This window comes from Musca autumnalis, unplaced genomic scaffold, assembly GCF_047663935.1.
Source record: "Musca autumnalis isolate F117 unplaced genomic scaffold, ASM4766393v1 scaffold_2, whole genome shotgun sequence".
Classification (NCBI taxonomy): domain Eukaryota; kingdom Metazoa; phylum Arthropoda; class Insecta; order Diptera; family Muscidae; genus Musca; species Musca autumnalis.
In genome coordinates, this window is record NW_027411755.1 from 183,286,434 (window position 1) to 183,302,162 (window position 15,729).

The following is a 15,729-nucleotide window of genomic DNA, read 5'->3' on the forward strand; positions in this document are numbered from 1 at the left end:
ATTTTAGGCCAATTAATATCCGGACGATGCAGCCGCGGCAATTCGTATTGGACACGAATTTATACCACGATACCCAACACATGCCTTGCATGTGGATTGCGACCGTACGACACGGTGCATCTGTTTAACTGTCCAGCTAAACCGACTCACCTGATTATCTGGACTCAGATACACCAGAACCAGATAACTGAAAGATATACAAACGAACATGTTCGGGTTTGTAGAACAACAGCACGAATAAAATCAGTTACCCTTCGTATATTTCAAGAACACCACTGGGGCAGAGTCTCTTGGAACTTCTGAGCCACTATCGAGGGAAGTATGGGGTGTAAAAGTATTGCTTTGTAAAAGAGACAAGGACTACCTGCACTTAACTGGAGATGTGTGAAGGAGTTGACCTTTATATTGGGTCATTTCGGGTCTCATATATCTCAGGAAATATTGGCTTCTCTTAGAAAAAAATATATACTGTTATAATGATGATCCAATGGAATACCTGCTACTGCAATTTCAACATGATCCGAGAAGTGATGGTGCCCAACCAACAGCCAGTTTAACGATTACCGTAGAATTTTTTCTAAATGCGATAAAAATTATTGAACTATTCTCAAACAACCCCTAAACTACACTTTAGCAACAATTAAAGTTTCGGCCAAATCGAACAGTCAATTCGTAAGTTATCGCCCTATTCCACGAAACAACTTATCGCTTTTCACTTTGCACTTATCAAAAAGTAATTATTTTGAAAAGTGATATTTTTATTTTTTTTTTTTTTTTAAATCCCTCGAAACTGGGACAATAAAAGGAAAGGGGGAAGATAGGATAGAGAGGGGCAGAAAAGAGTGGGGATTTTGGCGAACTCTCTTTTATGAGAGGTGTAGGGGGTACAACGCCGCGAAAAGATATTTTTATTTTGAAAAGTGATATTGTTTCACAAAATTATTTTTCAGTTTCTCTTTGTACTTAGCAAATTTTACTTTCACTGTTCTCTTTCGCAAAGCTGTTTTGCTCTCTTGCTTCATTTTTCCCCCATCTTGATAAGTCTCTCCATTCTCTTGCAAAGCGTGGATGAATAAAATGAAATAAAAATAAAATAAAAATAACATAAAATAAAATAAAATAAAAATAAAAATAAAATAAAATAAAATAAAATAAAATAAAATAAAATAAAATAAAATAAAATTAATATTAAAATTAAAATTAAGGAACTCCTTTCCTTTACCGACCCACCGTAGAAAATCATGAAAAAATTACCACAGATAGTGTTTTTTATCCCGATTCCAACGATGTATTGCTTTTATTGCGGAAATGTATACTTCCCGAGATATTGGCCTCCAAAGTTCCACAACGGCCCTAGTCTAAAATGTTGTCAAACCACCGCAGAAAATTGTGAAAAAAATAAAGCACTACCTGTGGTAATTTTTTCATAATTTTCTGAGGTGGGTCGGTAAAGGAAAGATAAGCCAAAATTAAAATTAAAATAAAATGAAATAAAAATTAAATAAAACAAAAATAAAACAATAAAAAAAAATAATAATAAAATAAAAATAAAATAAAAATAAAAATAAAAATAAAATTAAATTAAAATAAAACAAAAATAAAAATAAAATTAAATAAAAATTAAATAAAAATAAAATAAATTAAAACAAAATAAAAATAAAATAAAAATAAAATAAAATAAAAATAAAATAAAATAAAATAAAATAAAATAAAATTAAATAAAATAAAATGAAATAAAAAACTCTGAAAGATAGTTTAGTCTAAGAGTAAAACCGAGAAACATCGATTTGTGGGTGGTTCGGAGGTTATTAGTTTGAAATGGGGTGCTGCGAACCAAAAATAAAAAAATAGAAATAAAATAAAAAAACTCTGAAAGATAGTTTAGTCTAAGAATAAAACCGAGAAACATCGATTTGTGGGGTGGTTCGGAGGTTGGAAGTTCGAAATTGGGTGAATCACAGGGACGAAGTTTGAAGGGCGCAAGTTCGGAATGGGTGGTTCGGAGGGTGGAAGTTCGGAATGGGGTGTCTCGGAGGGTGAAAGTTCGGAATGGGGTTGTTCAGAGGCTGGAAGTTCAGATGGGGTGGTTCGGAAGGTGGAAGTTCGGAAAAATTAATTCGATCCTTATAATTTCTTATCATTACCGTGTTTTCAATAATACCGAACGAAATCTCCCGTGCTAACGTTTTAGAAATTTTACATTTTTTAACAATGTACATTGGCAAAATTTGGTCTGCAAAAACAAAATGCACAGTTTTCTGTGGAACGAAAGAGTACAATCTTAGCAAAATACACTTTGCAGTTACAACTTTTCACTTAGCGGAAGAGGACGTTTGTGGAACAGAAATCAAAAAGAGAGCACAGATTTGTTGAAAACTTAGCAAACTCAAATTATCTTTAGCAACTTATCACTTATCAAAAATAAGGGTCCTGTGGAATGCGAAAATTTGCGAATTGCCAAAAATATTGCTATGTGCTAAATGAAAAGTTGTTAAGTTTTTTCGTGGAATAAGGCCCAGGTCGACAAGGACTATCTTCCTTCTATTTTTGTACAGTCCTTAAACTGCACTTAATCAACAATTTTAGGACCTTTGTGGGGAGGTACCCAAAGGAGTACTCCGAATTCTCTTAAACAGATTTTGTCTTAACATAAGTGTGGTCTAAACATTATTTCGATATGGCTCTAAACCTATAAGCCCATTGAACACAAAATTATTATTATTTTTTTTTTTTTTTGTATATTTTCTATTGCGCTGGTAATCTCCTTTTCTCCTATCATGCCAACAATCCTTACTTTGTAGCACTACTAAAAAGGGGGGCTCATTATGGGAAAACTGGGCAGAATGCTAATCGTCGTTAGGAATGCAGAACTAGACCCGGATACTTTTCAATCCATGTGTTGCGAAATTAAGTTGAACAAAAACAAGGCATTGTTGCACGGCAAATAATGACAAGTTGACCTTTAATTGAAATTGTTTTGTCTTTTTTTCTTTTTTATTTGATTTGTTAATTTTGAATAGATGTTTTTAGAGCAGCAGGAACTTGTAGTAGTAGAAGTAGATAATTTGAAAAGATATAATTTTTAATTTAAACAATTTAAATTTCAAACAAATATTACGTATGGAAACATAGTAGTACTTACTATTTGTCGTTTTTTTTTTTAATTAATTAAATTTCTTAAAATATTAAAAGCGACACATAGTGTGTTTGTGAAAGTTGAAAAATTGTAATGGAGGTTAAATGTTTGGCGGGGAGTGGATATAGGTTATAGATAATCCAAATTAAAAAATTGTGAAATATTGTACTCACTGTCAACTTTTGTGAAAAGTAATTTTGGAATTCTCTGATAATGTAAGACTATGAATGAACATGATGACATTACGGTTTTAGATATATGATATGGATGTATACAATTGTATATAATAAATTGACAAATAATATTGTATACTAACCGGTTTTATGTTGTGAGACTAATAGGATTTTCTCTTCTTCAACTTAATACAAATATGGATAAGGGAATTCAATATTGTCATTTGCCATTCTCAAACAAAAGCAAATATAACTAGTAAAAAGTCATTAAGTTCGGCCAAGCCGAACTTTTTATACCTTCTACCATAAAATGGTCATAATTAAAATGGAATTAGTTTCCTTCACAATTTTAGGTGGAAACATTTTTCATGGATACCCCAAACGCCTAAATTATCTAATTTAAAAAAATGTGTTCAGCCAAGTGAAAGGTACCAGCTACCGGGCTATATAAAAGTGTCGACTTATCTTTACAATTTTTGGTGGAAAATTTTTATAACTACAGGGAACCTCAAAAGTCAAATTACCCTCAAAATACCGAAAATCGGGAGTTACCGTAATATGGGAGCTATGTTGACGATTTTTAGTGAAGAAGTTTCGTGACCTCTGAAAATTCAAATGTCAAATTACAACTAGTTCGGTTAAAAATTGTAGCTAAAATTCTCAAAATACGGAAAATCGGGATGTACCGTTATATGGGGGCTATACCAACACATGAACCTATATTGATGATTTTTGGTGGAGAAGTTTCGTGACCACAGAAAACTTCAAATATCAAATTACAGTTAATTGGGTTAAAAATTGTAGCTAAAATTCTCAAAATACCAAAAATCGGGAAGTACCGTTCTATGGGGGCTATACCAAAACATGGACGTATGTTGACGAATTTTGATGGAGAACTTTCGTGACCACAGAGAACCTCAAATATCAAATTACAACTAGTTCGGTTAAAAATTGTAGCTAAAATTCTCAAAATACTTAAAAGCGGGTGGTACCGTTATATGCGGACTATACCAAAACAAGAACCCATGTTGACGATTTTTGGTGGAGAAGTTTCGTGACCACAGAGAGCCTCAAATATCAAATTACAGTTAGTTGGGTTAAAAATTGTAGCTAAAATCATAAAAATACCGAAAATCGGGAGGTACCGTTATATGGGGGCTATACCAAAACATGGACCTATGTTAACAATTTTTGGTGGAGAAGTTTTGTGGCCACTGAGAACCTCAAATGTCAAATTACAGATAGTTCGGTTAAACATTGTAGCTAAAATTCTCAAAATACCGAAAATCGGGAGGTACCGTTATATGGGGGCTATACCAAAACATGGACCTATATTGACGAATTTTGGTGGAGAAGTTTCGTGACCACAGGGAACCTCAAATTTCAAATTACAGTTAGTTAGGTTCAAAATTGTAGCTAAAATCCTCTAAATACCGAAAATCGGGGGGTACCGTTATATGGGGGCTATACCAAAACATGGACCTATATTGACGAATTTTGGTGGAGAAGTTTCGTGACCACAGGGAACCTCAAATTTCAAATTACAGTTAGTTGGGTTCAAAATTGTAGCTAAAATTCTCAAAATACCGAAAATCGAGAAGTACCGTTATATGGGGGCTCTACCAAAAAATGGACGATTTTTGGTGAAGAAGTTTCGTGGCCACTTAACAGGAACTTATATACTTTATAGGGTCGCAAATGATTATTTCAATGCGTCACAAACGGAAAAACAAACTTTACCCATTTCGTACTTGGTGTTCGATTTTTCGAACATTAAAATACTTTTTTTCAAAAAAAATATTTATGGATGAAAAAGGTTAAATTTTAAACAAGTTTTGATATATGTATAAAGTCTAATCTGTCAGCAAATAAAAATACATTGTTCCCTTGAGAACCCACCGTCCCCTTCGATGTTAAGGGTAGATTTTTGAAACCTATATTTTTGGATACTTTTTAAATTAATTTTAAAAAATTATAAAAAAAATGAAATTAAAAAAGTAATCATGGGGAATTATTGCCAATATATGTAGCCGTTTCACAAAATAAGACTAAATACTAAATTTCAGCCATTTCTAAAGGATAGTAGGGCTAAAATCCTGAAATACCCTAAAATCGTCCGGTACCATTCAACGGAGGCTATATAAAACGTGGACCTATGCTGACAAATTTCTGGAGGAAAGTTAAGTAGCCTCAAAAAAGACTAAATATGTATTAATTTACAGTCATTTCTGTAGGATAATGCAGCTAAATCCTTGAAATCTCCCAATAATCGGGCGGTACCGTTCTGTGGGGGGCAATCCAAAACGTGGACCAGTGCTGACACATTCCGGGGAAAAGTTTTGTAGGTCCAAAGAAGTCTCAATACCAATCTTCAACCATTTTTTCATAAAAAAATTGGTGAAATAAATCAATAAAACGGCAAATAAATTAATTTTAATTTACTTCTATACATATAGCTTAAGCGCCAGTGTTCGAAATTTCGAACACTACTTTCCGGGAAAACGAAAAATCGGAAAATTTTTTTGAGTTGATTTTTGAAATCATTGGGTCCTAATTACCCTAAAAAAGTGCTTTGTTTTTAAAAAGTAAATAAACAAATTTGTCTCGGTACGATATGGGTTAATATACCCTCCATACTATGATGGGGGGTATGAAATTTTGAAATAAATTAAAACAATTTTATCGTTTTTACTCAGAAAAATTCGAAAACATCATTGCCTTCAAGAAGGCATTTCGTTAATTGAAGGTTATTAATGAACTACGCCTAAAAGTATGCAAAGCGTTTGTGAATGGGCGAGCAAACCCTTTTAAATTTGGCAAATGAAAAAATATTATTTGTTATTTTTATTTACGTTCCACAAAACAACAAGTTGAAAATTATTTGACTTGGAATTCTTTCCATTATCCATATTTGTATTAAAAAACAAACAATTTTCTACGAAATAGACAGGGGGTGGGGTAAAGCAAATTTCACCATAAAGTGATGAGATTAGGAAGAATGCGTGACGGTGGATTGGTGGAGTTTTTTTCTTTACTTTTTTCTTTTTGTTGGAAAAACAATAGCAGTGTGATGATGCGCGAAAGTTACAAAATTTTGGAAAAACTTTTCTTTGCTTTTGTTTTTGTAAGCATTTGCAAGTTGTTGTATACAAGTACCTTTCTTATAGAAAATTCTAAATAATAATCAAATAACAATATTTAATTTGTGAAAAAAAGAAATAATTAAGAAAATAAATTAAGATATGCATTTCGATATTACACTAAAACTGCCCCATATACAAAAAAAATGAAGAACGTTAAATAGTTAAGTTAAATAGTTGTGTGGTAACTATAAGTAGCAGCAGTTAAATAGTTGTTGTAGTAGTAATAGTTTGTTTTTTTTTTTGTATTATGTGTATGATGGTATATGTGTATGCAGTAAATTGTTGTTGTTTTATTTTTTTATGTTTTTTTTTTTTTCTTCTTTATCACTTTGCTTAAGTTTTACAATTTACAAAAACATTTAGATAGGTTTATAAGACATTTCAATCCATCAATCAATCATTTAAAAATCAGTCAATCAATCAACCAACTCAGCAACCATTACGACAATTCAATATTAAAGTATAAAATTGAAAATAGTTTTGCAATTGTACTTACTTTTGGCGACTAAATAACACAAGCATTAAATTGTATTTGTTTTTCTTTTTTTTTTCAGTGTGTACTCTTCTTCTTGTGTTAATAATTTCTTATTACAATATTTTGTTGTTATTAAAAATAATTAAAATTCACTACTATGGTAATGGAAATTGTAATCACTTACTGTTTCGTTTTGTTTGGATTTTGGATTTTCTAGAGGTTTCTTGGACATTTTTTTTAGTACAATGAATGCAATCAATGGTTGTACTAAAATATGTGAGATTCTTTTGGACACTTTTATTTTGGGGGGATGAGCTTTTTTCTTATTGAACAAAATGACAGACTAGAGAGAGCCCTGTCATAATAATAATAAATTGAATGCAAAATTTATTTAAACAACTCACTGTTTCTCTCTGCCTCACAACATTCCCTCTCTCTCACAATGTATCTTTATTGTTAACTCTGCAAGTGTTACCAATTATTGCAAAAAAAGTACAAATAAATTTGATTACTTGTTTTGTTGGACAAAATGCAATGTTTACACAAAATCTAAGAGTATAGAAATATTTCAAGTATTTCTAATTTTGTAACGGACTAACCTGTCATTGTTTTTTGGTTTGTTTTTTCCTAATGTTTATTTTTTAGTTTTAACTATAGTCGCAACATACTGCTTACTTTGTTGATGTCGTAGATAGTTATGAAGGAAGAATATTCTCTATATCTCCTTTTTTCCAGGGAATTCTTTGTAGTTGCTTGAAAATGATGAGTCAACCCATTTGAAATAAATATAACCGTTTTCTAATATTCTAATCACTCTCTGACACTACAATATTGAATATATTGTACTACTTCTATATACTATATGGTCCCTTGCACATCACAATAACATTTGCGAAGAAAACTAATAGGCGTCCATTCTAAGTTGTTTCCGAGTATTTATTTTGGTATTTATTTTGTATTACGCAGAGATGACTATTTTTAACTGAGCAAATAGAAAAGAAGCTTTCGGCTGTCCCGACTGCTATATTGCCTCACATTATGACAGTAAAAAGGTATCAGTGGAGTTTACCAACAAAGATTTACCCTCAACCAATGCTAAAATTATAAGGTGGCGTAAAACGCCAGCGTCGTGGTTTCAATCTGTCAAATTTTTGTAATTGTGAATAAATTGCATGAAAACGTAAACAAACATTTTGGCATCTTGAAGAATTTTCAGCCAAAATAGAGTTATCGTTTTACTTACGTGACCTGTATAGGAATTCTGTAACTTCTTATATTTTAAATTAAAAGCCGATCCGAGAAACGGTCTTAAAATAACTTTAAACGTAAAAGTGAACCTTAGGTGGGGAAAATATTCGTAGGAAAGAATCTAATCTAATTCCACGACCCGGTTCTATAAACTGGATTTACTCGAAGGAATCTTCGACAGGGACCATCATCTCAACAAGAGACATTCATACTGATGCGGTTGCAGAGGCTCTGGCAGCCTACAGTGTGAATATCGTCCTCGAAGATCATCCACCACCCGTGGCAGCGGAAGAACAACAGATGCCAAGATAAACGAGATTCGTGTTGGCACAACTTAGATCTGGTTGTTGTTGTTGTAACAGTGTTAGATCTGGTTGGTGCAGCCGCCTCAATTCTTACTGGGCCAGGATTGATGGCACGCGGAATATTTGCCCAGCATGTGGCACCGGTCCGCATACTACGCAGCACCTGTCTAACTGTCCAGCCAACCCGACTGACTTAACTCCTCTCTCTCTCTCTCTCTTTGGACTAATCCTATTCAGGTGGCGTCCTTTCTGAAATTGGAGCTGGAGGCAGAGCCGAATCGTTAATTGAAGGTTATTAAAAAACTACGCCTAAAAGTATGCAATGTGTTTGTGAATGGGCGAGCAAACCCTTTTAAATTTGGCAAATAAAAAATATTTTTTATTTTTATTTACGTTCCACAAAAAAACAAGTTGAAAATTATTTGACTCGGAATTCTTTCCATTATCCATATTTGTATTAACTCCTCTCTCTCTCTCTTTGGACTAATACTATTCAGGTGGCGTCTTTTCTGAAATTGGAGCTGGAGGCAGAGCCGAATCAATAAAATAAAGATTTACATGTACTTGTAGAAGCTGCTACAGCAACAACAACCTCAACAATTCCGTGTTTGTGAATCTTTTCACCATGGGAGCTTCAATAAAATCCGGAATGCATACTCCAAACTCTGGAACAAAGAGTTAGCCAAACTTAGGAAGAATAGCCGGAAAGCTTATAATAAAGCTAATAACACTAAAGTTGATGCCGATTGGGATCTCTATAGAGATAGCTTCAATGGGTATAAAAGTAAAATCAGGAAGGCTAAGAGAAATTCGTGGATTAGCTTTAGTGAGTCTATAGAGGGTGTTAATGCAGCAGCTAGATTCCGTATGGTGATTCCAAAGGATCCCAAACCCATTGGAAGCATCAAGCGGGACGACGGTACCTGGACTAACTCCGCTGCTGACAGGAACCCACTTTCCTGGGAGTGAGGATACCTGCTCGGGTACACCAGGTGTGGACACGAGTAGGACCCACACCTCAGAGGAGTTGGAACTTTTTGACAGGCTAGTAAGCTATCATAGAATTTCATGGGCGATGAGTACTTTTCAGCCCTACAAGTCTTCAGGACCGGATGGTATCATTCCAGCGATGCTCCAAAACGCACCTGCTGTCTTGATAATCATTCTTCAGAAGATTTTTAGGGCATGTCTACGACTATCGCACATTCCGGCGTTGTGGAAGGAGGTAACAGTCACCTATATTCCCAAAGCTGGGAAACCAAGTCACTCGTTGACGAAAGACTACAGGCCGATTAGTCTCTCCCCCTTCCTTATGAAGACTTTAGAAAGGTTATTAGATTTAGAAATAAGAACTTTCATAGCTTAAGACCTTATAAGCAATTCACAACATGCTTACATTAAAGGGAAATCGACAGAAACAGCGCTACATAGTGTCGTAGGCTACATAGAGAAAAATCTGAATGAATCGAATTTCACTCTGGCAGCCTTTCTGGATATAGAGGGCGCCTTTAATAATGTGAAACTCGAATCCATTCATTCTTCTCTAGAATGATTGGGTGTCCCCTCTATCCTAATAAATTGGATTGATATCATGCTTAGAAGCAGGCTAATCAATTCTAATATTGGGGAGAGCTCCATTTGGAGATCTGTTACCAGAAGCACTCCTCAGGGGGGAGTTTTGTCTCCCTTACTATGGCTACTGGTGATAAATGGGATACTCACGGAATTCTACAAACTAGGAACTAAGGTAGTTGCTTATGCGGATGATGTAGTTATCCTGATTTGTGGGAAATTTTTGTCTACATTGTCAGATTTAATGCAACGAGCACTTGCCAAACTCTCACGCTGGGCTCACATCAACGGCCTTGGTGTGCATCCGGCAAAGACAGAGCTGGTGCTCTTTACCAGAAAAAGAAAAACCGTCGAGTTCGTACCGCCAACACTGGATGGAGTGCAGCTAAATCTCTCTACTGAGGCGAAGTACATGGGAGTGAGTCTTGACCATCGTCTCAGATGGAAAAGGAACACAGAGAAGCGCACTAAGAGGGGTCTAGTTGCACTCTACTCCTGAAAGAACTCCATAGGTAAGAGTTGGGGTTTGAGACCACATGTGATACACTGCTTGTTTATGGTCTGTCCCATTTTGACCTATGGATGTCTTGTTTTGTGGCAGGCCCTGAACAGCAAGCCCAATTTGTCTAAGTTAGCTACTGTGCAAAGATCTACTTCAATTCTTATTACAGGAGCAGTGAGGAGCACCCCTCAGGCAGCACTGAATGCAGTACTGAACATCCAGCCCCTGGATATTCTTGTTCAGTACCAAGCACCCCGTAGAGCCTTGAGGCTCAAGGAGCTTAAACTGTGGTGCTCTTCAGGGTCTGGACATGCTAGCATTCTACAACAACTAAGCAGTCAGATCGGACTAAGAGACGGGGGGAGTGTAACCGACTATATCTCGCCTTCACTGGATTTCGATGCAGCGAAGGTAATTATGCCCGATAGAAGTGAATGGTAGCATGGCAGACCACTACCCGATAGCCTTTCTATCTTCACTGATGGTTCAAAGATGGATGAAGGTACTGGAGCGGGGGTGTACTGCGAAGAGCTAAACATTAAACGCTCGTTCAAGCTTAATAGCAATTGCAGTGTTTTTCAGGCGGAAGTCTTTGCAGTATTGAAGGCCTTAAGTATAGTACACATTGACAAGCAAAACTGACAGTCATCGAGGTCTATTTCGTGAATATCAAAGCCTAACTGAAAAATTTCTTTTGTAATCTCTGAATAATACCGTGAATATTGTATTTCAAACGTTTTTAGCTAATTAGAAGTTGTTATTTGCCGGAAAATTGTGCTAAAAGTACGTTGACTGTCAGTTTTGAATGATAATGTGTACTCCCCTTTAGAATTAGTAGTAGGAATGACGGACCACGCAGGCACGACAGTTACAGTCTATGTAGATAGTCAGGCTGCCCTCAAGGCGCTAGGATCTTATACTATTAAATCTAGAATCGTTCAAAATTGTAGGTCCATCTTAAAAACTTGTAATGTAAGCGTCAACCTTTGTTGGGTTCTAGGGCACTGTAATGTTGAAGGGAACAAGATTGCTGATGAGTTAGCAAGGCGAGGCTCCCAGTCCTCTGACCTTATGGTGGAGGACTATGTCAAGCCACCGCTCTTCTACTTCCTCGGCAAACTCTGCCAGTTGTATGCAGAGAAAACCGTAAGAATTTGACAAGACGTACCTGGTTGCAAGGTATCGAAGTCAATCTGGCCGGCAATCTCAGGGCGTAGAACTGCGTCCTTCTCTCACTTTGCAAGTCGGAAATCAGAATCGCTACAGGGGTCATAACTGGCCACTGTAGAATATGATCTATGACATGTAAGTGGGATGATAACAACATTGAGTACTGTAGGTTATGTGAGGATGAGGAGGAAACGGAGACAATCGAGCACCTTTTATGTAGATGATGGTCAAAAGACATAGACTATTTGGTGTACATGTGATTGACTCTCTCTCTCTCTCTCTCTCTTACTTCTCCTCTATTGACCCTACTATCCTGGTAGTTTACTGCAAGAGTTTAAAGTAGCTCTGGGGCGGGTCAGTATAGGCTTAGAGCAGTCTAGAAAATATTTCCTAATCTCTCTCTTCTTAAAACAATCTGTTACTCTACTCTACAATTACTCATTCTTCTTATTTTTCTCTCTTGTCTTATCACTTTCCACTTCCCTCCTTTCCCATCTTTCCAACTTAATCCACCATCATTTCCTCTTAATTCTTTTCAATCTTACTTCTTTTCAACACCATCATCAAATCCACAACCGGTACGCCTCTTCAACAATATACATAGCCACATTCATCATCTACAAACCAATAACCCATCATACACCTCATCTCATCACAGAAACATCATCATCATCTCCACAACACATACATTCAATAGTCAGGATGATCACAATGGACCTCAAGGTCACCGAGTGGAGTGCCTGCCTGCCTACTCCAAATTCTTTCGGTTCGTAGCGGGATAGGGAAGAACCCCGGGCATGGATTTGTTTCGTTTCGCATTCAGTCAACATCGGTGAGATGTATGTATACAATGGATGTAGGAAATTCATGCACTTCTGAGGTTGTTCAGTGATAGGAGTTTACTTCCAGGACTACTGCGATCGGAATTTTGATGCTGCATGCGGCACCAAAATTTTTCTCAGCTTTGTTGTCGGAATACGAGACACCACCGCAGTCTCCACAACAAAAACAAACTTCCTTATACACCAGTCCGTACCCATACATGGAATATTTGTGGTATCAATAAAGTCTAGGATAAGAGGAGATTGCCACAGTTCGCCAGACATCACCATTTCTCTTGGCTCAGACCAACTTCCTGTCATCGTCTCTTTTCGTTAACAGATCAATTGACATAACCTCTTACAGCCGTAATTTTCTGAACGATGGAAAATGTGATTTCAAATGTTCAGATAATTTACCAATAATCCGATTAGAGAGCTATACATTCTCTCAAATCTTCAGGTACTGAAAGAATTTTCCGGGACATGATCACAAATGCAGCTGCTCGCTACACACGGTGCCCCTTAACAAATTTTAAATGGAAGGTGCTTGCACCTGGGAAGTTTTTGCAAACTCTGAAACTACAATGCTCATAGATGAGAAATATCAAAAAACAAAAAAATCGCCGGAGGGATGTTCAAATAAATCGCGATTTAAGTACACATTTTTAGGGGTTCTTTAGGTTTTCACGATTTTGCTTGGAAACCGCGAGTTCAATGTAAATGGGCCTAAAGAAAATGTTGTAACTGTGAAAATTCTCCACAAGATTGACCTTAATGATATTTTCGTAGGTTTTACCGTTTTTGAGATATGTATGTTAAAATTGTCCGCGTAAGCCACTCCGATTTGCAGCAAGATCAGAATTAGGAACATAGATCCTGAAGGCCCTGGGCGGAAGGACTTTGAGTATTTACAAAGAAACCTTGTTGACCTCTTACAAAATAATGCAAATCTTAACGCTACGCAGTGGAAGAATATTCAAACCTTCCAGAATTGCGTCCTGAGGACTGCAACAACAGTGGACAACGCTTTTTTATACCCTCAGCCTTTAGGCTAGAAAGGGAAAAAGGTGCCTCATCGAAATAATGGTTTTAGACCCCAAGTATGTTTGGATGAAATGTGTTTCAGACAATTTGGAGTTGATTTAGCAATGTCCGTCCGTCTGTCTGTCTGGCTGGTGCGCACGATAACTCTCGAACGGATGAACCAATTCGGTTCAAATTTTGGCTTTCGTAATATTTTGTCCAAACTTAGTTTAAGTTCGAAGATGAGCTATATCGGTCCACTCCTTCCGGTACCTCCCCCACAAAAGTTCCAAAATGTTCGGAAAATTTGTGGGCATGATAACTCTTGAAGGGAGTAACCGATTTGGTCCATACTTTGCACATCATGAAATTTCTACCAGACTTAGACGAGGTTCCAATATGGACTCAATCGGCCCTCTCCTTCGGGTACCTCCCACACAAAATTTCGGATAAGTTCAGTTTAGGACCTGCTCTCGAATTGCTTTGATTTTTGTTGCAACAACTTGTATTCACTTCCCCCCATATGACGGTAAGTTTCATCAGGGGCAAGTCCATACTTCCCGAGAAAATGGCCGGAAAGTTGCAAAAAGCCCCTATGACACCTTGTGTAGTGGTTGGAGCGCATGATAACTGTCGAACGATTCGGTCCAAAATTTGGCCTTCATAATATTTTATCAAAACATAGTTTAAATTCGAAGATAAGCCATATCGGTCCACTCCTTCAGGTACCTCCCCCTCAAAACTTCAAAAGGGTTCGGAAAAAATATGCGCACGATAACTCTTGAATGGAGTGACTGATGTAATCCATACTCTGCACATCCTAATATATCTACCAGATATAGATCAGGTTCGAATATGGTCTATATTTGTCTACTCCTTCTGGTACCTCTCACACAAGATTTCGGATAAGTTCACTTCAAGACCTGCTCTCGAATCACTTTGATTTTTGTTGAAGCGATTTGCATTCGCTACCGTTATTAAGACGGTAAAAGTTTTTTCAGGGGCAAGTCCATATTTCTTGGGAAAACAGCCCGAAAGGTGTAAAAAACCTTATGTCACCATATGTGGCGGTCGGAGACCACGATAACTCTCGAACTGTTCAACCAGGGTTTCGGAGTCGGAGTCGGAGTCTGAGTCGAAAAAAATAACTCTACTCCGACTCCGGGCAATTTTTTTCCACGTTATAGAAATATAACATTAAATTTGGAACAAAAAAATTTTTTTAAAACTTATTTTTTTTAAAAGGAAGGTATAAGAAAATATATATGCAAACAGTAAATTATACTAAGTTAAAGGAAAATTCACAGGATATTTACTATCCTCTGAAGTGTAGTCTATTCATCCCTATATTGTTGATCTAATTGATTTTTTAAATTTTTCAAACAAAAGTAAAGTTCTATGACAATCGAATTAAGATTGGACCTTTAACTTCTTTCGTCAGAAGTCTTACCGGTATTATCACAAAGTTCTATTGGTATCCTCATCTTGTTTTTATGAGAAGTTATCCTTGTCTTCTATTAAAGACATTGTTGTCTCTATGGGAAATCTTACTGAATAGCATGTGGCACAAAATGGAAGTCAAGATCTGGGTGTGGAAAAATTCCTTTTCGGGATAAAAACCTTAATTGACAACCCCAAAGGATCCCATAGCTCAAATTTCTGAGTTATGACATAATGAATTTTTTGATTGACCCCCATCAATCATTGAGAAAATACCTTTTTATCTCTGTTTCGAGATATTGTTTCATAATTTTTAGATGACATGTTTTGAATTAAATAGAATGAGGAACCTTTCTGTCGAATATGCTGTCCTTCTACCTTAGTTCCTTCGATGTCCTTTTTGTTCTTGAACTCAAAAAGTAAAACAATATGAAATTTTTGACAAAAATGTTTCATCGAAAATTATATGTATGTTTCCCATATCCAAGAAATCCATATTGTCAAGTTTTCATTGTCCTTTATCAGCTTTACCCATTACTTTCTCAAAAAAAAAATCGTATGTTTATGTATTTCGGTAAAGTTCGCATAATCTATTAACTATATATGAAATTCGGAGGGTTACGCTTCTGAATCAGGGCATCATACATTCGTTGTTGGTCAACGATAGATTCATCCCGCCATAACTCAGACAAACGGCGAATCTTTCTTCTAGGATTCATTA

The 15,729-nt window shown here is 36.1% G+C and overlaps 1 protein-coding gene across 2 annotated transcripts in view; it reads right to left on the reverse strand.

Moving 5' to 3' along the window:
- BuGZ (Bub3 interacting GLEBS and Zinc finger domain protein) overlaps window positions 1-15,729 on the reverse strand; it is a 39,526-nt gene that overhangs the window by 8,376 nt on the left and 15,421 nt on the right. The window contains exon 6 of one of the 2 annotated variants that reach the window (XM_073970254.1): window positions 6,332-7,389. The exons of the other annotated variant lie outside the window; for it this stretch is intronic. Coding sequence (XP_073826355.1) covers window positions 7,384-7,389 — 6 coding nt within the window. The 3' untranslated portion in view covers window positions 6,332-7,383. Of the gene's footprint in view, window positions 1-6,331; window positions 7,390-15,729 lie in introns of those variants that run through there. 2 annotated transcript variants of the gene reach the window in all.